Source organism: Labrus mixtus, chromosome 2 (genome assembly GCF_963584025.1).
Source record: "Labrus mixtus chromosome 2, fLabMix1.1, whole genome shotgun sequence".
Taxonomy (NCBI): Eukaryota; Metazoa; Chordata; class Actinopteri; order Labriformes; family Labridae; genus Labrus; species Labrus mixtus.
The window spans coordinates 33839852-33867789 of NC_083613.1; the positions used below are offsets into that span (position 1 = coordinate 33839852).

Genomic DNA, 27938 nt, shown 5'->3' on the forward strand with positions numbered 1-27938 from the left:
AGGAGCCGAGGAGTCAGGATGATGTGATGAGGACGCAGAGGAGGAGACAGGAGGAGGACAGGTAGCAGCGCGGCACGAGGACCCTGCAGTGTGTGTGTGTGTGAGACAGAGAGGAGGACTGCCAACATGATGCCGGTGAGTGTGAAAACACACACTCTAACACACACACACACTCCGGTTTTATTTTCCATTCACGTTTTTTTTTCCAGCCCGTGAAACTATCTCCATAGTAACAGGCTCCATCCTCCGTAACCTTAGTAACGCTGTCACGTGTCTTAATACAGACCTCTTAAATGTGTTTATTTAGATCCTTTAATGACATATTGATCAATCTGTCTGAAGTTTAAGTTTGTAAAAACACGTTTAAGTACAAACGGAGGGATCGTTTGTAGACCCTAACCCACCTCACATCCTGGTTCTAGTTTTTAATTAATAGAGATGCACGATCCACTTTCTTTCAGTTCCGACACATTTGTGCAGATACCGATACTGATTCCGATATTTAAAATAAATAATTACCAGTGTTGCTTTTAACTACGTGTACACAAACGCACGATATCAGTCTTGGTGGTTTTCGAGCGTTGGTTTTGCACGTCCTCAGAAATCAACGTTCTGGTCCGCAATATGCATATAACCACTAGGGGCAGTGTGGAGTTATGTGGTGAGGAGACCTCGACAGGGGTCAGTTGGAAACCCGCAGTAACGTGTCCGACGTGTAAATCAACTTAAAGGTCTCTCTCTCTGCTGGGATCCTTTAGCAACAACCGGAGCCCGTCAGGGACAAAAACAACAACTTTGAGTGGACGCACTGTGATTCAGACATTACAGCCTGTGTCACTGCTGCAGGCTGAAGAAATTGACTCCAAAGTAACTCCGATAACTTTTTGTAACAGGGCGGCTGAGGCTCAGTGGGTAGAGTAGAGTCAGTCGTCTCTCAACCAGAAGGTTAGGGGTTCGATCCCCAGCTCCTGCAGCCACATGTCTGATGGGCAAGACACTTAACCCCAAGTTGCTCCCACTGCTTCTTCAGCACTGTATGAATGGATGAGTTAATACTGATGGACCCTTTACTCAGCAGCCTCTACCATCAGTGTGTGAATGTGTGTGAATGGATGAGTTAATACTGATGGACCCTTTACTCAGCAGCCTCTACCATCAGTGTGTGAATGGATGAGTTAATACTGACGGACTCTTTACACAGCAGCCTCTACCATCAGTGTGTGAATGTGTATGAATGGATGAGTTAATACTGATGGACTCTTTACTCAGCGGCCTCTACCATCAGTGTGTGAATGTGTATGAATGGATGAGTTAATACTGATGGACCCTTTACTCAGCAGCCTCTACCATCAGTGTGTGAATGGATGAGTTAATACTGACGGACTCTTTACACAGCAGCCTCTACCATCAGTGTGTGAATGTGTATGAATGGATGAGTTAATACTGATGGACTCTTTACTCAGCGGCCTCTACCATCAGTGTGTGAATGTGTATGAATGGATGAGTTAATACTGACGGACTCTTTACACAGCAGCCTCTACCATCAGTGTGTGAATGTGTATGAATGGATGAGTTAATACTGATGGACTCTTTACACAGCAGCCTCTACCATCAGTGTGTGAATGTGTATGAATGGATGAGTTAATACTGATGGACTCTTTACTCAGCGGCCTCTACCATCAGTGTGTGAATGTGTATGAATGGATGAGTTAATACTGATGGACTCTTTACTCAGCGGCCTCTACCATCAGTGTGTGAATGTGTATGAATGGATGAGTTAATACTGATGGACTCTTTACTTAGCGGCCTCTACCATCAGTGTGTGAATGTGTATGAATGGATGAGTTAATACTGATGGACTCTTTACTCAGCAGCCTCTACCATCAGTGTGTGAATGGATGAGTTAATACTGATGGACTCTTTACACAGCGGCCTCTACCATCAGTGTGTGAATGGATGAGTTAATACTGATGGACTCTTTACTCAGCGGCCTCTACCATCAGTGTATGAATGGATGAGTTAATACTGATGGACTCTTTACTCAGCGGCCTCTACCATCAGTGTGTGAATGGATGAGTTAATACTGATGGACTCTTTACTCAGCGGCCTCTACCATCAGTGTGTGAATGTCTATGAATGGATGAGTTAATACTGACGGACTCTTTACTCAGCGGCCTCTACCATCAGTGTGTGAATGGATGAGTTAATACTGATGGACTCTTTACTCAGCGGCCTCTACCATCAGTGTGTGAATGGATGAGTTAATACTGATGGACTCTTTACTCAGCAGCCTCTACCATCAGTGTGTGAATGTGTATGAATGGATGAGTTAATACTGATGGACTCTTTACTCAGCGGCCTCTACCATCAGTGTGTGAATGGATGAGTTAATACTGATGGACTCTTTACTCAGCGGCCTCTACCATCAGTGTGTGAATGTCTATGAATGGATGAGTTAATACTGACGGACTCTTTACTCAGCGGCCTCTACCATCAGTGTGTGAATGGATGAGTTAATACTGATGGACTCTTTACTCAGCGGCCTCTACCATCAGTGTGTGAATGGATGAGTTAATACTGATGGACTCTTTACTCAGCAGCCTCTACCATCAGTGTGTGAATGTGTATGAATGGATGAGTTAATACTGATGGACTCTTTACTCAGCGGCCTCTACCATCAGTGTGTGAATGGATGAGTTAATACTGATGGACTCTTTACTCAGCAGCCTCTACCATCAGTGTGTGAATGTGTATGAATGGATGAGTTAATACTGATGGACTCTTTACTCAGCAGCCTCTACCATCAGTGTGTGAATGTGTATGAATGGATGAGTTAATACTGATGGACTCTTTACACAGCGGCCTCTACCATCAGTGTGTGAATGTGTCCCTCCGATGTATAAATGGAGACCAGGTTTAAATTGGATTATGTTGCAGCCATTACAGACCGTTTCCTGGCTGCTGGATGATCCGATGTACTCGAGCAACTCTTCAACTTTTTATACTTTTTAGACATTTGACACTTTAAAACAATGCAAGGTTTGGTCGAAGTTTTAAAATCAATCAGAACCCATTTGTAGGAGCCATCAATGTAAGTTGATTGTGTATTTGGTGTCATGGGTTGTTCACTGATTTGTTTATTGTTTACGGTCTGCTTGTTACTGGTGGTGGGTGTGTTCACCGGAAATCTCGTGGTGATGGCAGTGATTATATGGGCCGCACTCACCTGTTCACCTGGTTTTTAAGGATGTGAGTCTCCTCTTATTAACACCATGAGATTACTCAAACTTCACCGGGTTATCCAACCATGCGTTTGTTGAACATTTGTCATCAGTTTGCTTTTTAAAGAGTCCTGTTCAAACAATCAGATGGTGTATAAATAAATATAATCACACCCGTCTGTGATGAAGTAACGGGTCATATCCAAGCTCAGAGAGAGGGAACAGCGCAGAGAGCGAATCACAGCCGAGCTCGTCGTCAGTCCAACAAACGTCTCCAGCAGACGTTCAGTAAATCCTCCACTGATTACAGAACCCGTCTCTGAACCGTTGTCTTCCCTCAGAGCAGAGCGGCTCTCCTGGTTTTAAAAAAAGGGAACTGAGAGTTTTGACCTTTTGTTCCTCTCTTGCGCTCGCTGACACATCCTCACTTTTACTGCTTCTGAACACGTTGACATTTTGGGTTCTGGTCCCGGTGGATCACAGCGACTCCCTGGTCCTGGTTTGAGTCTGAGTCCCGTCAGACGTCTCTCTCTGTTACACGGTCTGACCTTCAAAGGAGTCTAGTGATGTGGCTGCAGATTTATTGTCCAAAAAAAAGCTGGTTGTGAAATCCTCGTTGGATTTAAAGTTCAAGTGTTTAAAACTCGGGGAACTGCATCAGATAGAATCAGAAATAGAACATGATGGTATTCATAAGTATGTTTTCAGCAGAATCAGAATCATCTGGAGATAAGAAACGCTGTGTTTTAATACCCTAAAACTTGTTTTGGCTCTACCACAGACGCACAGACGCACATCCACGGGATATTTGTGCAAGTTTAACATTTGCAACTCTGAGCGACAACTTATTGACATCATGTTTCAAATTCTTATCAGTGTTGAGATTCTCTGAACCTGCTGCACGTCCTGAGATTAAATCAGAAATGGCAGAAACATTATTAAAAACAAAATAAGCGTTGGGCCGGGGTGTTATTGGCCGAGTGGGTAGCTTGCGATTGTTATCTTGTAAGATTTTAAATAGATTCATAACTTCCAAAAAATAAAATTCAGCCAGTCTCCCAGATGCCTGGAGTAGATCCTGAAGTATGGACTAATTCAAAAAAAGACGTTTGAATCCAGAATCGTTTTGAATCGAAAGTAGATTCTCAATCGAATCGTGAGACATCCAAAGATCCCCCGCCCTGCTCTCTGACTCTATCCACCGTCCTGTCTCTCCAATAAAACATGAGCTGAAACATAAAGCCACGGAGGGGCCGCGTCGACAGGCTCAGTTTTTCTTTTTTTTAAAGATATTTTTTTGGGCCATTTTGCCTTCACGAGATAAGACAGCTGACGAGAGACAGGACATGTTGGGAGTAGAGCGAGGGGGATGACATGCAGCAAAGGGCCGAGGTCGGATTTGAACCCACAGTCGCTGCGCTGAGGCCTCTGTATATGGTGCACGCGTCATAACCGCTAGGCTATTAGCGCCCCGGCGTGCTCATTGCGTTTTATGAAATAAGACAGTCCAGTATCCTCTTCATTTATGGAAGATTTATTTCTCATTCACTAATGGACTTCAGCGTTTTCATAAGATTCCAACATTGTCCGTAAACGTCCACACAAAGATCCACGCCGCATTACCTCGTATGCCATAGCGTGGCGGAGGCGGAGCCACATTGTTCCGTCTGATGACACCTGACGCCCCGGGGAAAGTTCCTATAAAGTGTCAGACCTGAACCCAGAGGGGACAACTGCTGGAGCTATTTGAGAAGGATGTTGAAGTCAGCTGAAGTCACATGATCAGTTCTCTTCCTCTCCGTGTTAAATGATGAAACAGGAAGTAGATGTTGAGGAGAGGAAGTCGCTTTGAGGAACCTGAGGAAATAAACTTCTCTTCACAACATTTACAAACTTATCATTCAGACAGCAGCGTGTAAAGGTGTGTGTGTGTGTGTGTGTGTGTGTGTGTGTGTGTGTGTGTGTGTGTGTGTGTGTGTGTGTGTCCTCCTCCTCGGGCAGTAAATCCATCCCTAAATGTTTCACACATTCTTCCTTGAAAAAGGCTTCACACCCCGATCATCGCTCTGTGTTCTCTTCATCCTGCAGGCAGAGCTCGGAGCTCGCCGTGCTGCTTGGTAACTGTTGCCACAGCGACCACACACACACACACACACACACACACACACACACACACACACACACACACACACACACGCACGGTGTTCAAGGTCGTATGGGAGCAGTATTATTTTAGTATTCCTCGGATGATGAGGAACTAAAGCAGAGGAAGTTGTAACCTTCATTTACAGTCGGGCGCTTTGTTCCATTGTCTTTAGAACAGGAAGTTCCTCTCGATGACGGGGTGAGAAACTCACAACGAGCAATCATCCCATCCGACTTTTTTCTTTTCAACTAAAGTCCTTACCTGAGGTTTGAGAATGTTCGGACGACAGGTACTAGTCAAACACAGGTGAAGAATTCTGCACCAATCTGCCTTTGATTGGATTGAGTTCAGGGACCGACATCAACACAAGACAATGTTTGGAACCCAATAAGTACAGTTAGCAACACATGTGACTTTCACGCCTCGAAGTAGTCGTTTCAAAGTCGATCTAATAGGATAGTAACTTTCAACAGGCAGAGTGGCGTCTCTCACACGTCCACTGATCGCCTGCTTTCAGCTCTATGTTAGCTTGACAGCGGGCCGCGTGCAGCTTTACAGCACGAGCCAGTTAGCTCGTCTCTGTTCTGTTTGATACGATGACTGAGGCTAAGAAGAGAGAAAGAGAGAGAGAGTGTTCATCCCTGCAGATATTATTCAGAACAGACTGAGACGTAGCGTTAGCCTGTGTCGTTAGCGGTGTCATTGTTAATCTCGTGTTTAGCAGCTTTAATGTGCAGACATTTTGTCATGGTTACTTTTTGGTCTTTTTATGACTTTAATTTGGAGATAGGACAGAGACGTATAGAGTAGTGTTGTAGTCAAGACCTCACTCACCGAGACCAGAGACCAGAGTGCTCCAAGACCAAGACCATAAATATCTCTGAAAAATCATCATCTAGTTTTCAGGGGGCGTGTCCCTCACTTAAACCGTAACACCGGGAAGGTTGTGGTCGTAACCGGGGGATAAAAATCTAAATATGAATGAATTGAAGTTATTTGTTCTTTTCCTTCTAATCTCAGTAATGACTTGGTAAAACAGCCAATCAGTGGAGGTCTTGACCGGTCTTGATTTATAATCTGGAGTCCGCCCAGTCTGAGACAGAGACAAGACCGAGTCAAAATGCTTTGAATTCAGAGACAGAGACTGAGACCTTCAAAAAGTGACCAGTCTTGAGACCAAGACCGATTTCAATACTACAACACAAAGATAGAGTCAGAAATGAGAGAGAGAGAGAGAGAGAGGGGAATGACATGCGGGAAAGGAGCCACAGGGCGCCCCGCTTGGAGCACTGTAGCCTCCGTATATGGGGCGCGTGCACTAACCACTAGGCCACCGGTGCCCCGTGAATTTTGAAGTTATTAATGAAGAATACTCTCAGTAAGATTTGGGTACCTGGAGAAAGGAAACCAGCACTGAAAAGAAATGACCTCCCATAAAGTCTGTTCTTATTTTGTAGAAGAAACTAAATCAAACTACCAGCCTGAAGCTCTCATCGTGTTCTGGATCATGCTGACGTGAAGCGCGTTCAGGTACTCATGATGTTCACGATGTTTGTGATCCAGCTGGAAGTTTTTATTTCAACGTGACTGAAGAGTCAACGAGGCCGCAGTGACTGTTCATATTGACTGTGGGCTAATTGATTTCTGATGACCTCGTTTGAGAGCCTTTTCCAGTTAGTGTACAATCCACAGCGACACACACACACACACACACACACACACACACACACACACACGTACGGCGTCGGAAAAACAAAAAGAACGGGCTGATTACGACGAGGAAAATATGAGTGAGTGATCCTAATAATGAGCAGCAGGCAGCCAATCAGAGAGCAGCCTGCGCTCCAGAGCTCAGTGTCAACAATAGTTCAGTGAAGCTTCCTGTGTTTTTGTTGTTGTCTAACGTGGCATCCTGAACAGCAGGCAGTGTGTGTGTGTGTGTGTGTGTGTGTGTGTGTCTCTGTGTGTGTGTGTGTGTGTGTGTGTGTGTGTGTGTGTGTGTGTGTGTGTGTGTGTGTGTCTGTGTGTGTCTGTGTGTGTGTGTGTGTGTCTCATTAATCCCATATCGGTGCATCACGTGAGGCTGGCGACCATATGGCTCCGGTCCACGTTGCCTACAAAACATTTTTGAATGCGACTGCCAGCTGCTACACGTTTCCCCAAGCAGAGAGACAACACACATGTACACACACACACACACACACACACACACACACACACACACACACACACACACACACACACACACACACACACACACACATACACACACACACACACACACACACACACACACACACACACACACACACACACACACACACACACACACACACACACACACACACACCAGGACTCACTGGAAAAGTCAATCAAACAATACTTAATTAGTTCCACTCGAACAGTATTTTATGTTTTCTGTGTTTAAAGTTAACTTCTTGAGAACTTTGCAGAACAGGGAGTTGTTGGTTAACTCGTTTATCTTTGAAAGAGAAAAGCTATAAAGCAAACTGACTGATGGAGGCCGGGGTAAACCAGCAACTCCCCTTCATCCTGCAAGGGGAAATGACTGTTTATCTCAATGGAGTCTGGTGGATTCAGCCGTTACATCCTGCCCTTCAAAGCCTCCAGACTCCATGGATTCAAAACTGTTATTGTATTTTTGTGTTTATATGAAACCTCAGAGTTTTAAAGGAGCGATATGTAACTGAGACACCTGGTGTTTAAATGGGTACTGCAGTCCAAATTCAAAACATTGTAGAGAGCTGTCTCCCCCCCTCCTCTCTAGAGTTGATGCTCACACAGGTTGCCATGTGGTGGACTCTGAAGCTTCAGTGTTTATCCAGCTCTGCATGTTTCTAATAAGCTCCACGAGCAGAAACGTGCTCAAACTAGGATCAATATTGGAGATGCTTTTGAAAAATGGAGAGAGGTTAGAACACAGAAAGGTTTACAGACCCATGCAGAGCTGGATAAACACTGAAGCTTCCACATGGCAACCTCCGTGAGCATGGACTCTAGAGAAGAGGGGGCGGGGGGAGACAGCCCTCTACAATGTTTTGAATTCAGACTGCAGTACCCATTTTGAACACTGGGGGTCAGAGTTACATACTGCTCCTTTAAAATGGAGTAAATGTTCAAAATGCACAACCCCATTTCCAAAAAATGTTAGGACGCCGATAAAATGTACAAACAAACATTTAAACCCCAAATTGAATTAAGAAATAGCTCAAAGAAAACATATCAAATGTTGAAACCGAGAAATGTCTTTGTTTTTGGAAGACTGTACCCCATGTTTAATTGAAAATGGTTTAAAGAAGACGTGTCAGATGTTTAAACAGAAACATTTTATTGTGTTTGTAAAGTTTAAAGCCCGTTCTGAACACGATAGCAGCAACATGTTTCAAGCGACATTAATGAAACGTGTTTCTAATTTAAAATGCTGAAGACAAAGATGCAGCTCATGAAAGAAGTTTTTCATCATAACCTCTCAGTCTTGACCCGGTTAGAGAGAAGAACTCTTATAATCAATGAAACCTTTATGGCCCCTCTAGGGGAATAAGTCCTTCATCAAGAGCATGATAACATAAAACAGGCAAAAGACATCAACAGCCTTACTGGACATCCCATAATAACATTACAGTCAGTCAAATGGCATGACCACATGTATTGTTGTGGTGTCTCAGACTGGTCAGCGACAGGATTAAACCTCGCCTCATGTCGATGACTCGTCATTGTTTTGAAGAAGCTGTTGACTTCCCTCAGATGGTCCATGGTTCATTAATTTCCTCTCGACAGCAGAAGGGGGAGGGGAGGGGGGGTGTTTGTGGGTCTGAGGGTGGAATTAAGCAGCGTGATGCTGTGCTAATTCCTGACTGGATTAAGAGCTGCAGCCTAACGAGGACTCGACCTGCCCAACGACTGACTCCCTGACCGAGAGAAACAAAGACAGAAACACACGGCGACAAAGTCTGATCCCATAGAAGTCTATGATAATTCAAGTCTTCAAGTCTTCTTCAGTACAGCTGAATGATGGTGTCGTTTAGAGTAAGCTTCATGAAACTTTGATATCATTGAATGTTTGATACCATGGCAACAAAAAAAAGTCCTAGGCACCCAATAATTGTAGAGAAACTTCTTTAGACTGTCTTAATCAAATTGCAGGAAAACATTTTAAGGTTTCAGCTGTTCGATACTGTTGATGATTCATGTAAAATCCACTTCTCCATGTTCCTCTAACTCTAACATGTGTCTCTAGTCCGTCTACAAACCCCCCAATGATGAGAAAAGTCCATCCTCTCCGTCTTTTACCTGCTCCACTTTTCAGAAAATGTGTGCTCAAACAGGCCGTTTGGCCCTTCATGACATCACAAAGGGCAGTAGCCCCTCCCCCAGGTGGGTGACACTCCCACAGCTAGGTGTTTGTTCTGCCCTCTGAGTCTGCCTTCTCACCGTAAACAATAGGACATGGAGCGAGAAAGCCCGAGACACCCAAGCCCTTCCAGAGAGGGGGCGTGGTCAGTCACAGCTCATTTATGTATTTAAAGGTACAGACACAGAAACAGCCTGTTCTAAGTAGGGCTGAAATAGAGGGGTTTATAGACATGATCAAATACAGGATCAGAGTGGATTAAGAACAAGAAACTTCACACACATGTTTTGAGGAGCTCTGAGACTTATTTAAACCAGTTGAAGAAGAGGAGGAGAATATGTGACCTTTAAAACATGGTATCAAAAAGGTATCATGCATGACTATATACATGTAAAGGAGTCGTGTCCTGACATCAGCAGCAGCTCTACACTGTTCCCTCAAAAAGACGAACCACGTCCTCCGCCGTTGTTGTTGACAAAGCTGATATCAGAAGCCCCGCCCTTTCTTGATGTTGATTGGCTGGTGATGTATCCAGAAAACATTGCCAACATATTCTTGCAATGTCGAAGTTGTGCAGCAACGAGCATGCAACTTGATCATTGAAAACAGGAAATGACACAATATTGGGTGTCTATCTATAAAGCTTATTTTTTTGCTCCCATGTTATCAAACATGAACTACTGTCATAGGGGAGTTTAAAATTCTGCCGCCATGACAACGCTATCCCTTATAGAGCCTTAATAACCAGCTATATGTCAATGACAGGAGGTCTCACTCCCCCATCCCTGTTGTCGTCCTGAGAGGGGCAGAGCCTCTCCTCTCCACGCTCTGATTGGCCGCTGAGTTTCCTGGTTGACCTTGGCGTGGTGACTGACGGCGGTGACCCACTTCATCTGCAGGGAACCTGAATGAAAACAGCCGCGCTCCAGTTCTCCCTCAGAGCCGTGCAGTATGTAGGACATGAGGACACGGAGGACTCGTTTATCTCTGTCACTGAGTTTATAGAAGCATTTTCACAAAAGGAGAAGCTGATGTTTTCTTTGATTCTTGAGTTTTCTGTTGATTAAGCTGCTTAATCTGAGCGAGCCACCTCTGAGCGGACAAACCAGGACGGCACTGACGGAGTGAATCCTACCTTAAAAAGCCTTTCCCTGAGTAATAAGGACTTAAAAAAGACAACATTTAGACTTTTATTGAAAATCCTCCTGATGTTTGACCTGCAGGTCACCGCAGGAAGCTTTTCTGTAAGCTCTTTGATGGAACCTCGTTTCTCAGCAAGGATCATAGTTTATCCGCTAACTTCAAAGTCAAACGTTTTATTCCGATACGAACAACAAGTTTAGCACATATGGATGGTTATTTTGTTATTCTGGCTGATTTATAGCAGAGTCTACTTGAAACCAACCAAAGAAATGAATCGATCAAATGTCAGGTGTGTTTTTTTTGGCCAACCGTGTAGACCCGTTAATTACTCAGTTACATTTTTAAAGCTTTTATTTTGACATTATCCACCAGCTTCCTGTTTCCTTTATTTTTTCAACCAGAAGTGACCGTACTTAGACAAGAAGGTGGAGCAGGAGAGGGAACCTCTAACTAGCTGCATCTATATGATAATCAATGGGGTGCTAATTTTAGATAAAATTATAATCATATTTCTCTCACTTATGAACTGGAGTTTAGACTTCTTGGCCAGTCTGAAGAAAGCAAAAACATCAACATTTAAGAGTGCATTCCCACAAGGCTAAGTTGTCCCGTACCGTGCTAAAGCACCCTTGACCCCAAACTGTTCTTGTACCAGGCTGTAAACATGTTCATTTCTATTAGGGCTAAATTATCTAGATATTTTCAGGAGTGCAGATGTGAAAACAGCTTATAACATGGGGCTCTATGGGGACTGACTCACTACAGGAGACAGACTCTAGTGGACACTAGAGGAACTGCAGCTGTAAAGTTAGACATTTTAACATAGAGCTCTATGGGGACTGACTCACTACAGGAGACAGACTCTAGTGGACACTGGAGGAACTGCAGCTGTAAAGTTGGACATTTTAACATAGAGCTCTATGGGGACTGACTCACTACAGGAGACAGACTCTAGTGGACACTGGAGGAACTGCGGCTGTGAAGTTGGACATTTTAACATGGGGCTCTATGGGGACTGACTCACTGCAGGAGACAGACTCTAGTGGACACTGGAGGAACTGCAGCTGTAAAGTTGGACATTTTAACATGGAGCTCTATGGGGACTGACTCACTGCAGGAGACAGACTCTAGTGGACACTGGAGGAACTGCAGTTTTTTAGAAGTCATATTTTCGGCCTCGTTTTTCTTCCCTGAAGATTTGTAAGACATAAATCAACACTTGGTGTTCTGAAGAGTTTGGAGATAAAATCTGAAAACAGGCTGAGATTAAATCTGTTTATTAGGATATGTTGTTGTCCGTTTTTGTTCGCTGGTTGTGCAGGAAGCTTTCCAAAGTAGAGTTTGGATTCGTCAGTTGCAAGCACAACTTTTCTGTAGATACATAGTGTTCCTAGAATCTTGGCAATGACTCATTGTGGTGAAAAGAAAATATTTTTCAGGCTTCATTCAAAGACAGAATGAGGACAGAAGCGAGACTGAGCTGAATGCACAAACACGCAGCATTGCTTTCAAATCTTTAGAAACCCTCAAGGACAATCCAGTGACCTGGGAAACACCATGGGCTGTTTTATATTCATGTCAGGGAAGCCCTATATCTGTTTCTACCACAAAGAAGCAGCTGGAGTTTATTTGTCTGGGATCCCTTTCTCCTTTTCCTCTCATGCACCAAAAATACAGGGACCTAATCGAGCTGTTTCTTCACGTCTGCTCCTGCCTGAGCTTTATTAGAACCTCAGAAACAGCAACAACAAGCTGTGTGTACAAGCTGTGTGTGAACGGTGCTGCAGTGAGTGTCTGCTCTGACTCTGAAAGGTCAAAGACGGCCGCTCGTTTGTCATGTCAGACGGAGTGAAGCGAGGAGAAGAGGGAAGAAATCAGCTCAGTATCAGGATAAATACAGGCTGGAAAACGCTGAACACCGGCCGTCTGCAGGTTGGCGGGAGGTGCTGGAGGCGATCTGGCTCTGGGCCTGACAGCAGATACCCTGCTGAAGTAACAGATGGCCCAATGCATCATGGGAGCTCCAGGATGTCCACAAATATCTGTTTTAGTCTTAAATAGCACGGAGAGCTCTGATAAAGGTGAAACGGGTCATGTCAGATATTTACAACGAGCACCATCTGTTCAAAGACAGGCCGACTTTCTAAAGATGTTTGATTGTAAAAATGGACATTAAGAAGTGTTAAGTTTGTTTAATCTTTTGGCACATCTCATATCTCTTTGTTTCCTGGATCTGAGACTCAGTGTTATTTTTAAACCTGGGCTCGGATGTTACGTTTTTGGGATTTAAATAACTTAAAGGAATAACAGGTGCAGGGATTAGAGCTGTAGATTCCTTCAGCCTGCAGCAGTGAAACAAGCTGTAATGGCTGCAACAAAATCAAAGCTCGTCCACTCAGAGTTGCCTGACACATCACAGAAAGGATCCCTACAGAGAGAGACCTTTTGTTAGGGGACCCCAGGGGTTGTTGATGTGGAGGTATGTAACTCTGACCCCTAGTGTTTAAAATGGGTACTGCAGTCCAAATTCAAAACATTGTAGAGAGCTGTCTTCCCCCCCCCCCCCCCCTCCTCTCTAGAGTGGATGCTCACTCAGGTCACCATGTGGTGGACTCTGAAGCTTCAGTGTTTATCCAGCTCTGCATGGGTCTGTAAACCTTTCTGTGTTCTAACCTCTCTCCATTTTTCAAAAGCATCTCCAATATTGATCCTACATAGAAAACCTCAAAACAGATTGAATAAAACTTCTTTAAAGGAGGGTCATCATCTCAGAAGAAACTCTAAAAGATTTCCTTTTTCTCTACAAGAACGGTTTTTACGTTTTTGGCAGTGATTAGTTGAATTAGTGTCGGACAGTTCAGTACGTTTAGAGATGAAACGGGTACATTTAGAGTATTACAAAGACATTACTGCTTCTCTTAAAGGTACAGAGGACGTGACCTCGGCACTCTCAGTTTGATCTCTGATCCTGAAGCCTGAGTTGTAAATGTTCAATTTAGCCTGTTCCTGTCTGCTCTGTGTTTGTAGATGTTCCTCACCGTGTACCTGAGCAACAACGACCAGCACTTCAACGAGGTTCCCATCACGCCGGAGACGCTGTGCCGGGATGTGGTCGATCTCTGCAAGGAGCCCGGAGAGGCCGACTGCTACCTGGCCGAGATGTGGAGAGGCTCAGGTGAGTTTATAAAGAAAGTTCTGAAGATCTGAACTATGACATCTTAACACCAATAAATATATCTTTCATTTTCTTGTTTTAACCAATCAGAGCGCGTTGTGGGAGAAGGAGAGCGGATGTTTGAGGCGTTGCAGCGATGGGGGCAACAGAGGGGGGAGGTTCGTTACCTCCTGCGTCACCAGAGAGCTCCAGGGCGGGATGCAGGTAAGGAACACCTCATTCTCAGAGGCATGAACTCAGAGTTCACTGCTGGGGCGTCATCAGTACTGACTCCAGGACTCATTGTGTTCAATCAGCAACGCAACACATTTCTTTATCCCAGCTATGAAATCAACAAAATAAAACGCTGCAGCTCAAAAAAGAGGGTTAATTGAGGCAACAATTTCCAACAATTCAAACAAAGAGAGTAAGAACAAGACAAGCAAGGATCTAGAGAGGAGGAAACAATGCAGGAAGTGCAAACAAACAGCTTTAAGTACCAACCACACACACAGGTGCTGACAGAATTGTTGAAATTTCCATCTCAGTCCACAGGCCTTTATGCCCTGAAATTGAAGTCAGACAATCAGACAACTAAGATCAATACTAACAAAGGGACAAGTAGCTGGTCAATAACTTCCTTTTCATGGTATCATGAGTACGTTTTTGTTCATATTGGGTAATGTCGGAGGTTCTGTGTGAAACTACAGAAGATATCAAACTGTAATCAGCTTATGGCTCATGTGCAGTAGCTGGACCTGAGGTTTTTCTGGTGTTTTTTGTTGATGGATTGGGATCCTTTTTTTCTTTCTGTCCCAAAAATCAGGAGCAAATCACTCTTCTGTTTGTGACTGTTTTCAGTGATGGATTAATCCACATCACATTTCTGACCTGGGTGGTACTTTCCTCAGAGAGAGAGAGAGAGAGGCTGAATGTGAACAGATTTCCTTTCCCCCGATTTTTAGCACCAATGAGATTTTGTTTTGTCTTTTTTGAGCTGCAAGGGGCACCGGTAGCCTAGTGGTTAGTTGACATGCACCATGTACAATGGCTACAGTCCTCAAAGCTGGAGGTCCAGACTTGAACCCTACCTGTGGCTCCTTTTCCACATGTCATTCCCCACTCTCTCTCTTCCCCTGATTTCTGCCTCTATCCACTGTCCTATTTCTTAAGTAAAGGCGCAAAAGCTTCAAAATAAACCTTTTCTGAACTGTAATCAGTTGGGAATATTTTAACAAAGGAAGGTCATCAGGTTACACAGATAAACATGGGTGTCATCTGCATAATGTTGAGATCAGAAGTTGTTTACAAGCATTTGGTCCAAATCAAATGTTTCTCTTCAGCAATGCAAACAAACAAAAAATCAGTCTGTACCAAAAACAGTGGACTCTGACCCTCATAACCATCTATGAATGTATGCTGTTAGCATACTCATTTCTAAGGTAGCATCAACAACTGAAGTCTGTCTTCTTGTTCAGGTGGATCCAGAGTTGCAGACCCGATGATGAAGAGGAACCAGGTGAAAGCTTCTGTGGAGAGATGTCTGGAGAACGGGGTGAGAGGCCTTTTTTTTAACAACAAAAAAAAAGTCCAGAGAGATACCCAGGTCGTCTTTAGCCTAGCATTGCTTATTATATTGCAGTTGGCAGTTAGCGTTGGAACAGATAAATGGCTAGCTACCAAGGCGACCAACAACAAAGTAAAAAAATCTTTACAAAAATCTTATTATGTCCTCAGGCTTTTGTGCTTTAACTTTACATCTTTCTAAACCCTGTACTGAAGGTGACTGACTGTGTGTGTTTTTGTGTGTTGTAGGTGTCAGCTCCTCGTCTTGACCTGACGCTGAGCGACCTGCAGGATCTGGCGACCCGACAGCAGCAGCAGATCAACGCCCAGCAGCAGCTCCTGGCCTCCAAGGTACGACACATCCTGCACACTAAAGTAATGCTATTGCTAATGCTAATGCTGGTGTCAATATGACTTCCAATATACCACTTCAATCACTGAAACTCATGCTACAGAGGACTCTAGGAATTAACTGAAGAGGAACATGTTTTGTTTTTAAAGCTGTGACATCAATCTCTTTAAAGACACCAGACATGACCAATATCCAGTGAAGATAAACACCTTACTTTTCACTCATTATTCTAACACAAATAAATGAACTAGCTGATTTTCCCGCGGTGTTGCAGGAGCAGCGGCTGCGGTACCTGAAGCTGCAGGATCAGCATCAGCAGCAGCAGGAGGTTTCTGAACAGGAGCGACTGCAGCAGCTCAGAGAGAATGCACAAAACCAGGAGGCCAAACTGCGACGGGTCCGGGGACTCAGGGGCCAGGTGGAGCAGAAACGCCTCAGCAACAGCAAACTAGGTTGGTACCCACCCCTAATTCAAGTCAATGTGGTCAAACTTTGATTATAGCGACACATAGTGGCTGTTATCAAGATGGTGACATAAAAAACAGCAGGATGTATTTATCATGGGCTTGTGCTGTTACCTCACAGCGAGGAGGTTTGAATCCCCGTCTGACAGGAGCCTCTCTGTGTGGAGTTTGCATGTTCTCCCGGTGCATGTGTAGGTTCTCTCCGGCTTCCTCCCACAGTCCAAAGACATGCTCGTTAGGTTAACAGCTGACTCTAAATTGCTCGTAGGTGTGAATGTGAGTGTGTCTGGTTGTCTGTCTCTATATGTCAGCTCTGTAATTGGCTGGCGACCAGTCCAGGGTGTAACCCCGCCTCTCGCCCAATGAAAGCTGGGATCGACTCCAGATGGCATGGATGGATGGATGTATTTAACATGTATACTCGACAGTTGTGTGTGCTGTTTGAGCAGATGGACAGAACGAGGTTGATGAAAACTGTCGACCAGACGGCACAGACATGATCAGATTAAACGGCATTAGATCAGATAGATGTGACCCTGACTTCGGGTCATCATTATGGAAATGACAGGATTTACAATGAACTGTTCATTCACATGTAACTGTGACTGTTTAATCCTTCCACATCTGCTGTGCTGCATGTGTGTGTGTGTGTGTGTGTGTGTGTGTGTGTGTGTGTGTGTGAGAGTGTCATTTGTTTGAATGGCTCTTTAAAGGAGAAATCTGTAATTTTATAGTTGTAAAGGGACGTGGCTGCCATGACAGACACAACATGTTTATCTTTGGTTGGGGGACGGGGTGGTAGCAGAGAGAACTCCCATGATTCCCCGCCAGCCTTGACATCATCTTTTGTTATTGTTTTGATTGAGAGCCCCCTGGTGGAGGAATTTACATACTGTATCTTTAAAGGGTGATCACTGATGACATATTTTAGGGTCTAAATGACCGAACGGTCAAAAAAAGTTAAGGAATTTCAGCAGCTTATTTGTCCAGTGTTCAGCAGTGAAACAGAGTGTAATGGCATCAACAAACTCAACGAGAGTGATGTAACAGCTGTTTGTGGTTAAATAAATAATCTTCCTCGTTAACAACAAGGTCTATCTCTGCAGGATCCTTTCTGTGACGTTGTCAGACACTTAGAATAACAATCCCCAAAGATTACACTGCAGCCATTACAGCCTGTATCACTGAGAAATCTACTGGGGCGATTTCAAACTTGTTGGTCCAAAAATATGTCAGACAGGTCCTCTTGTCTGAAATAAAAGGAGTATCTCTTAGGATTGAGGTGTTTTAGTTTTTGTTGAACGTCATGACTCAGATAAGGGGATCCACAGTGGACCTGTTAAGGTATCCATAGGTATGTCTGTATTTATTTCTCGTTTACTGCACATAGTTCTGTTTACATCTGTTTACATCTGTCAGTCCGATCACTGTCCACTTATATCTACTCTTTTTATATTTTGTATTTTAAGTTAAGTTTAAGCTTTAAGTTGTATTTAAACTGGCACTTTATATTTAGGTTAAAATGTTTCGTCTACCTGCACTGTTGTTATTTTACTGCTCTGTGTGCTTTTGAATTGCCCCCCGGGGACGAATAAAGTTTTTTGAATTGAATTGAATTGAATTGAATTGAATTGAATGGTGCACTCTCCACTCCCTGCTAACGTGTCTGTGTTCTTGTGTATGTTCTGTGTCAGTGGAGGAGATCGAGCAGATGACCGGTCTGTTCCAGCAGAAGCAGAGGGAGCTGCTGGTCGCCGTGTCCAGGGTGGAGGAGCTGAGCGACCAGCTGGAGGCGCTGAGGAGCAACAGATTCGAGCCTCCTTTTCCTCCTTCCTATCACAACAACACCTCCTCCACTGCTGAGCTGGAGCGCCTTTATAAAGAGCTGCAGGTGAGCGCTCAGACGAGGACTTATTTTTTAATCGTCAATAGATAATGTGAGAGCATTTTGATGAATGTGACGAAAGCACCAGCGCCAAAAAATTTAATTTACAGATTTAGTATCTTAAGCTAACCATTTACTTTTGGTGCTGAAGATAAACCAAACTGTGACTGTCCCACTATGTCTGCAGAACTTGGACTCTGAACTTGGACTCTGTATAGAATTGTATCACGTTGTATAGTTAGCATAGCGTAGCATGTTTTTATAGTATCCATCGTATTGAATCTTATCATACTTATCACACTTCATTGTTTCGTATTGTGTTGTATCGTAGCCTATCATGTTATACATATCGTATCCAAGGTATCATATTTTATGAACACATTTATCACATAGTTGAAACATTAGGTAATAGTAGTAGTTTGGTTAGCTTACAGGAAACAACATTAAGGCTAAATAAAAAAAGCTAGTTGTCAAACTTGCTGGCTAGCTAGCTTGGCAAAAGTCTAAAGCTAATAATCTGTAATGGTTCTGTTAGCTAGTTAGCAAGCAAAGTCTGTCTTAGTCATGTTTTTTTTGTTCAAAAAACAACAAACTCTGAGTACAGTAATGAAAGAAAATTTTTAAATATTAACGAGTTTTTCAAGTCTAGGGTTACCATGTTGGACCAAGTAGATCTTTTCTCTACTGTTCCTGCACCTTGTGTTAGCCAAGAAAAGGTTAAAATAATTCAGCTTGGATGCATTCTTTTTTTTGAAATCCTGAAGCAAATTAAAGTTTAAAAACGGAAGGCAACAGCTAACATTTCAGGAAAATAGCTCAAAATAAGCTTAATAATATGGTTGATCATTTAGCTAACCAGCTTACTAGACTAGTTTACTGGCTAGCAAGTTTTAGCAGGGCCTACAAGCTAACTAGCAGATGTAGCCTTTGCGATATTAGCTTCCCTCTTTTTCACTGAGCTCCATCCTTGACCTCCCAGTTGAGGAACAAGCTGAACCACGATCAGAGCGGCCGGCTGCAGCAGCAGAGAGACAGTCTGAACAAGAGGAACCTGGAGGTGGCTTCGATGGACCGACGGCTGGTCGAGCTCAGACAGCGGCTCTGGAAGAAGAAGGCCGCCCTGCAGCAGAAGGAGAACCTGCCGGTGAGTTTAGACACACTCAGTCATGGCACAACTTGTGGCGAGCATGAAATTGGTTTGTGCACCTGATGCTAATTTAAATTCTAACTTTCTACCAGGAAGTTTTTCCAAGTAAGGCGATTTTCTTTAGAGGACACAAGCTTCCTTCTGTAGACATTGTACTCTGCTTATTGGGTATATTTCCGCTTTCTGCAGGTGACTTCAGACGGCGTTGCACCTCAGCACTGCGGGGGCTCCAGAGTGGCAGCGGTGGGTCCGTACATCCAGTCGTCCTCCACTACAGGCTCCCAGGGGCCTCCAGTGCAGGCCCGACAGGAGGCTCTGGTGAAGCCAGCGTACCCTGACGGCACCGCCACCCTCCCCATGCCAGACTCGTCCCTGAAGCCGCCTCCCAGACCAGTAAAACCAGCTGCAGGTACTGGACCAGAATTTACTCTTTAAGGGTATTTACTAGATTTTTGTTCCTGGGTCATGATTCTCTCAACATATTTAAGGTGTAAATGACTGAGAGGTAAAAATGTTTAGATTTGAAATGTGTCTGCAGCTTGTACCAACTGTGTTTGTTTTGACTTTTCAGGTTTTGCCACAACAAAAATCAGCAAACTCTCTGACTGGACCGGCTCATTTTCTGAATCCAGTGGAGGGTACAGCCATGCGTCTACGCTGCCTCGGATGTCCAGTCACAGCTCCGGTCAGTCCCTGCACGCTTTAAACAATGTCTGAAATATGTGAGGTGACTTTTAGGCAACATTTAAGACTCCTCTGTCTGTCAGTGTTAGATCACAGGACGGCTAAAACATTTATTTCTCTTATTTTGTATTGATTATATTCTCTTCCTTGGCCCTCCAAGCCCCTGCCTCCAGCAAGCACACTTAAAGATGGCCGACATCAAAGAAATGTTTCGATGATTTTTAATGAATCCTTGAAAAACAAACTCTATCTGGGCTTGTTTAAAAATGCTACAGATTAAATAAAAAGATGTTTAATGATGATGATTGTCCCTCCTGTAGGTGGTAAAATCATCTCTGATCAGAAGGGTCTCTCTGTGTCCGACATCCCGCCCCCTGTTCCCTCAAGGACCAATCACAGCGCTGAGAACCTGCTTAGAGACAATCAGGTATCAAAGGAGTCTCAAACTCCATCTTCATTCATTGTCTTGCAAACCAAAGAAGAAGAGCCAGTAACGTGGGATTTATCCTCCTCTGTTGACGAAGTATTTCTGTGCTAACTCTGTATTTCTCTTCAGGCTGCAGGGAAAGGTCTTTCAAAGATGGCGGCTCCACCTCCACTTCCATCTAAGCCCAAACCGTTCTCCACCTCTGGCCCTCCGACCCTCTCTAAGCCCGCCTACAGCACGGGGACCTTCCCGGGTAAGGCGCGGCCGGTCGGGGGTCACCACACCAGAGCTCCGGCGGGGGTTCTCTTCACCCACAGCAGCACCCTCCCTCTGCCCCACAAACAGGAGAGCCCACCGGCCGCCGCTGTACGCCCATACACCCCTGAGCTCTCAGAGGCTCCGCCCCCTTTGCTGCAGAAGCCTCAGACTCTGGCGGCTTCGTCTATCTACTCCATGTACACGCAGCAGGCCACACCGGGGAAGGGCTACCAGCCGAGCGGGGGAACACTGCCCCGCAGCAGCACCAGAGGTGATGCACAGAGGTCATTGTTACAGATGATGTCACTGTTTTTTTTTTTCTTACCACTGTAACTTTTGCTGCTTTGCTAAAGTGCTCATGATGGATAGGCCGGGTCTTTGTAACATAACAGTAAGTAAGGTATTTTACCTGCTTTTTGTAACATAACAATGAGTAAGGTATTTTACCTGCTTTTTGTAACATAACAATGAGTAAGGTATTTTACCTGCTTTATGTAACATAACAATGAGTAAGGTCTTTTACCTGCTTTATGTAACATAACAATGAGTAAGGTCTTTTACCTGCTCTTTGTAAAGTGTCTCGAGATAACACTTGTTATGAGTTGATGTTATACAAATAAAAATTGATTGATTGATTGATTGTTACAGATGATGTCACTGTTACTGCTGCAGGTGTATCTGATGATGTCACTGTTACTGCTGGTTTTGTTCACATTGAGTCTGACTTCAGTGTCTCTTCTCTGTTCTCAGTTTACGGGAAACCAAAGAAGCCGACCTTCTCTGCAGACAGCGTCACCTTGATCTCAGGGTCCGCTGTCTCTGACGGATGTGAGGCTGACAACAGTTGCCTTGGTAACAGCGAAGGTGTCACCCCAGATACATCAGAACGCTCCAACCCTCGACCGCTCAGCCCTACCAAGCTCCTCCCCTTCCTGTCCAACCCTCACAGGAACCCGAGCGACGCCGACCTGGAGGCCCTGCGGCGCCGGCTGCACCACGCCCCCCGGCCCCTGAAGAAACGCAGCTCCATCACGGAGCCGGAGGGCCCGGGGGGGCCCAACATCCAGAAGCTGCTCTATCAGAAGACCACTCTGGCTGCCATGGAAACCATCCCCATGGAGACGGTTGGTCCAGCGGGGGCAGTAACACAGCCTGGAGTTCAGGAGGAATGGACGGGAGATGCGGATGTGATGCCCGAGGTCGACAACTTCAACCAACCACTGGATAGTAGCCCGGAGGACAACCTGACCCCGCCCCCTTTACCCCCCCGCTCACCCATTCCTGACCCCGCCTCCTGCCGCCCCCTGCACCCCCCTGTGGGGGACAAGGAGGAGAAGGAGGTGTGTCCCCCCGCCCCCAGGGACTACTTCTCAGAAGAGTTCCCCCCGTACCCGCCCCCGCCTTACCCCACCAGTGTAGAGGGGGAGCAGGGGGACGAGGGGCTACACCTGCAGCCGCCAGAGGTCACAGGACAGGTCGCAATGCCTCCGGTGAGCCACAAAAACACTTGATAACTACATACAGTGTTTGATTTGAATTTAAATCCCTAACTTTACCTGTGACTGTCCTCAGGGTAAGAAGTCGATCCTTCGTAAAGCCGGCTCAGAGCGGAGCGACCGCAGCGTGAGGGTCAAGTTCAACCCTCTGGCCCTGCTGCTGGACTCGTCCCTGGAGGGCGAATACGACCTCGTCCAGAGGGTCATTTATGATGTGAGTAATGATCAAATCCAACAGTGAAAGAACTTCCTGTGGATCTTTTTAACCCATTAATGACCAGCGACTGAATTGAGTATGTGAAGGAAAAGTCCACCAGATGTTTTTCTGTTACAAAACATTTTCTCTGTAGACTGAAAATGAATGTGGCAACACAAAATCACAATTTTAGATCTCCCATATTTATCACAGTTACTCAGTTTGTGATATCATCTTTATCAGAGTCTGGTGGCTTTAAAGAGAGTCTTTTAACAGCTTGAATTCAGAAGCTTGGCTCTTGATAAAATAAATGGTCTGTAATTTTGTGTGCGTCCTGCAGGTGGAAGATCCCAGCATGCCAAACGACGAAGGAATCACGGCGCTGCACAATGCCGTCTGCGCTGGGCACACTGAGATTGTAAAGTTTCTCGTTCAGTTTGGAGTCAATGCAAACGCTGCCGACAGCGACGGCTGGTGAGTCGACTAGCTATACGAAGATGATGTCCCGTTGTAAATCCCTCATAATGGTCTAATCACAGCCTTTTTACTCTGCCGTCAAGCTCAGTCCAGTCGGCTAGTTTGTCTGAATCATACTTTTTCCTCTCTCCAGGACTCCCCTCCACTGCGCTGCATCCTGTAACAATGTTCAGGTCTGTAAGTTCCTGGTGGAGTCGGGAGCGGCCGTGTTCGCCACGACGCACAGCGACATGCAGACGGCTGCCGACAAATGTGAAGAGATGGAGGAAGGCTACGCCCAGTGCTCCCAGTTCCTCTACGGTGAGATCCAGAGTAGCTGGTCTATAGTGTCCATAATGATTTGAATGTTGTTCTGTGACTTGTGTTAAAGTGGAGGCAAAACTCGTCACAGCTCACCACCATCAGAGTCTCGTCAATACAAAGCATCACATTCAAGTTTCTCCACCTTCAAAATAAAAGCACTAGATGTTAAAGGGGTTTAAATTGGTACTAAAACTTTACTACCAAGTTACTTCAAGGGTTCTTGAAGGGTCTAAAGGCCCTGACACACCAATCAGACGGCAAAGAACTAGTGGCGACGAAGGCTACCTGTGGCGTCACCTCACGTCTTGGCCAAAAAGTTGCACTTGAACACACCGCAAAGACTACAGAGGACGGCCAACCACCACATACGGTCTGCACATGCGTGAGAGGAAATAACTCTCCATGCCAGCAGGCGGCGATATTCTGTTGTTGTTAAGCTGTTTGGCATTGGCAGAGAAGTTTTTCATGGCCGCAACCCACATACTCAGCTCTGCTGCTTATCCCACAAATGCATGTTCCTTACAAATGTGGCACAATTTAAAAGGGAAATAAACAGGCTTTCCAACGGTATAAGAATTATTGCCAAGAAGCAACAACAAAGAAATAATTTGCCAAACACAAATGTCCTTACTTTTTGTGCAATGTTTATTTAAGGGTATGTTTAAGATCCGTCAAGGGTTAACGATGATCGGCTCCAATGGGGATAACAAGAAACACTGAAAAGTTTCAGTCCCAGGAAACAAAGAAAGGACATACAGAAGTTATTGTGGTCTAAGGGGGGGTTTCAGATGTCAGACTTTTCTTCAATGCCTGATAAAAAATAACACACTTACATCGAGGTCTGGGGATTTTTGTCGAGATGGTCCGGTTTCTTATGTTGGTTTCTGTTTTTGTCCTGGCAGGTGTTCAGGAGAAGATGGGCGTGATGAACCGGGGCGTGGTCTACGCTTTGTGGGACTACGAGCCACAGAGTGAGGACGAGCTCGGCTTCAGCGAGGGCGACTGTATGACGGTGTTGAGGCGTGAGGACGACGTGGAGACCGAGTGGTGGTGGGCCAGATGTGGCGACCACGAGGGCTACATCCCCCGCAACCTTCTCGGGGTGAGCCAACCAGTTTCTCTCCTGACTGCTGACAGAGCTGACTGTTTGTAGACCGATACTATGATTCATCAGCTTCACATACAAAGCATGAAAAACTATGATCAAAGCATGTTTCGCATCCCACCTGTGGCCTCCTTCCCGCATGTCGTTCCCCACTCTCTCTCCCCCTGGTTTCCAACTCTATCCACTGTCCTGTCTCTCCATTAAAGGCACAAAAGCCCAAAAATAAATCTTAAAAAAAAAAAGCATGTTTTCTTGGGTTTATTATCCGATTGGCCGGTTGAAAATCCAAATGGAAACCATTTTTCAAGAAATTGACTTTGTTTGTGGCTTTTTAGCCCAGTGGAATTGGTGTGTGGGTATACCTCCTTTTTTCAAAAAGTATGCACCCAAGTGTAACTTTTTTGATGCCCTGAGTCGGCGCAGTTTCACACCTCCTGGTCTTGATTCGGTCTTGGAGCACTCTGGCCTCAGGTCTCGGTTACTGTGGTCTTGACTACAACAATAGTGCATAGTACTTCTTTGTTGTTGCCATGGTGTCCAAACAGGTGTTGGTATCATTTTATTTTTACTTGCATCATGTCAAAACTTAACATTCTGGTCTCTTGCCAACCCTGATGTAAAAGTTGTCTGCGACAGTCTTCATGTTTGACGTACTGCTCCGTTCATGAAGCTCTCAACATAGACTCTGCTGGTGTCAGTCTGCTGCTGCCTCCTCCACTTTCTCACAAACTGTGTTCTGTTTTAATCAGGTTTAGAAAAAGGATCCTGTTACTCAACCGTGTTATGTAACAGAGTTCAGTATTTAAATGTTTTAATGAGACTCTTTTTACTTCACAGCTGTATCTAAGGATCAAGCCGCGGCAGAGGAGCCTGGCTTAACGGACCGCTGACAAATCCTTCCAAAGACCGGAAACGTTATGAGAAGGAATAAACCTCCGGACTCAAGAGAGACACCAAACACCAGCTGACGTTGTTCAGAAAGAGACAAGCGTTGGACATTGGAGTTGTGATTGGTTGTCAGACATCGACACAGAGAATGTCACAGTGAACTCTGGAGACAGGAGTTCATCTGCATCCTGTGGTGACATGAACACATTATCCCTTCACCAAGTTCATCTTCTGTCATATTGTCGATTTTTTCCCCCCTTTTGTTCGCCTCCAGCCGAGAGGACCTAAGGCACAATTTTGGAGATGGGTTCATCTCGGAATATTTCTCCTTTTTTACTGAACAGCTGACAGCACGACAAGATCCACGGACTGCAAATGAGAAGTCAAGCGTTGTTTGCTGACTGCTGTTTTCATCCTCCAGTTTGGCTTTTTTGGGTTGTCCCTATTTTGTTTTTCTTGTAGAAAGAAGAGACCATATTTTGTGAAGATGGTGACACTGGAGAACACTAAGGCTGTGTCTGAAACCACGTACTACAGACTCAAAATATCTATGCTCCATACAAACCTGACCATTAGCAACATGCTAAATTATGGATCACATGACGTACTTCCAGTCTGAGCTACGTTCAGTGACCTAGCATCAAGCTAGCGCGACCGTCAGCACGTAGTGTTCAACAACAATATGCAAAGTTTCATTACTAATTCAGCTACGCAGTCATTTTATTATCGGAAACATGTCAAATGTATTTCAGCACGGAAATGTTATTTTAAGCCGCTAGATGGCTGGCGGGAAGCAGGAGCAATTCGAGGTTAAGTGTCTTGCCCATCGGACATGTTGCTGCAGGAGCTGGGGATCGAACCCCCTAAGCTTTCGGTTGAGAGTCGACGACTCTACCCACTGAACCACAGCTGCCCATAGTATGAAACTCTGCGGTTTCAGACACAGCCTAAGGGACTAGCAAACACTAAGTTATAAGCTAACGCTACTGTTGCGAGAATGTTGTTTACTGTAATCTTAATAAAAAACCTCCTAGAGGGTCTTTGAGTACAAACGATCATAACAAGACATCTTTGAGGTGACAAAATGTCAATCGCAGGTGGCCCCGCCATGACTCCTCCCCCTTCTTCCTGGTCTCTTTGACTCTAACATTTGATCATAGACGTCTTTACGATCAGGGTCGATTTGTCTCAAGCTTTGGTGAAAGAGTTTCACGCTTGTAATTTTGTTTTGCACTTCCCAGCCACCGTACTTCAGCCTGTTTCGCTGCTGCAGGCCGAAACAATCTTTATGAACGAACAATTCAAAATCTTTTTGTACCTTTAGTAATTTAGACCCCAAAAATGTGTCCAAATAAGACCCAGGGATAAATGTACTGGAACACCCTCGAAGGACAGACAGAATACTTTAGTTATTTAATTTATTTGAATTAATTTTTGCGCCCTGTTAGGATTTGATTAAATCCAGCTCGGGGGCTCAGACATGCCAAGCGTCACCATGGCTGCCATCTTATCAAAGTCACCTGAACACAAAGAAAGAGAGAAGCTCTTGTTTGAATGAAAGTTTTGTTTTTGACGTTCTTCAGTTTTCTCATATCTCAACGTTAACTTACAGATTCATAAAAAGGTTCAGATTTTCTTTCTGTCCAACGATCAGAGAATGTAAGGCCCCGTGTCCACCTGGCATTTCGTCCTGGCAGAAAAGCGCTGGCTGTGCTCTCAGAGAAGAAAAGCGCTGCACGTCCGTCCTGTCTCCATGACAACAGTCTGTTGACAACGGCCGCTGTGTGACCCACACTGCTCCGTTACTTTTTACTGCATGTTTTATATTTGAGATCGTTTATTTCCCGATCAGACACGGAGCGAGGAGGATGTGAGTACAAGACACGATCTGTAGGAGGCTAAAATACGGGGAATATCATACATTTGGAAAAGAGCGCCGTGGAGCGCCTTTCTGAAAAGTTGGAAGATTTTCAACTTGAGCTCTCGGAGCGACCGCACAAAAAAGGTGGCGTGCTCTGAAAAAAAGATGCTAGGCGCTGCACTTTTTCTCCAGGCGTTCGCTTGCTCCTGCAAACGCTCTCTACTCACTGAAAGCGATTGAAAAAAAAAACCGCTAGGTGGACACGGGGCCTTAGTACGTTTATTTGTTCACTTCGGAGCTAGGCTAGCAGTTTCTATCTGCTTCCAGTCTTTGTGCTAAGCTACGCTAAACACAGCCTTATCTCTGTACACACACAAACATGAAACATCTTACTGACTTGATGAAAAGTTGATTTTTCAAAATAAAGAAATAATTTCCTTCCACTGTGTTCCATTTTTTGTGAAATGATTTAAAGAAACAGAAGGACTCTGCGTCAGTTTTTAAAGTTTATTAGCGAGAGGGACGGTCGACTGTGGAGTTTATATATTCAGCTGCATCGTCTTACACTTTGACATCTCGGCATCGTTTATTCAGCTCGCCGTCATCGACATGCATGCAGAGTCAGAAAAACAAAAGTGCAAAGTCAATACCAGAACTCTGAACACTTAGCACTTCATGATGCAGCACAGAAATCCATGGACGGTACATTCGATATTTAGTTTTTTTTTTACAATTGCACAGAACCTCGGAAACATGACAAAAATCAGAAGCTGTTTCAATCCTCGATACATAT

The 27938-nt window shown here is 44.7% G+C and overlaps 1 protein-coding gene across 1 annotated transcript; it reads left to right on the plus strand.

Moving 5' to 3' along the window:
* LOC132995649 (apoptosis-stimulating of p53 protein 2-like) lies at nucleotides 1-27588 on the plus strand. The gene is made up of 18 exons (XM_061065729.1): nucleotides 1-135; nucleotides 13910-14057; nucleotides 14148-14261; nucleotides 15515-15591; nucleotides 15852-15953; nucleotides 16229-16406; nucleotides 18113-18309; nucleotides 19283-19447; nucleotides 19640-19859; nucleotides 20022-20135; nucleotides 20455-20561; nucleotides 20691-21090; nucleotides 21570-22309; nucleotides 22392-22529; nucleotides 22852-22985; nucleotides 23122-23288; nucleotides 24194-24393; nucleotides 25234-27588. The coding sequence occupies exons 1-18, from the start codon at nucleotides 127-129 to the stop codon at nucleotides 25273-25275; spliced, it is 3252 nt and encodes a 1083-aa protein (XP_060921712.1). The 5' UTR covers nucleotides 1-126; the 3' UTR covers nucleotides 25276-27588.
* Nucleotides 27589-27938: the final 350 nt, after the last annotated feature.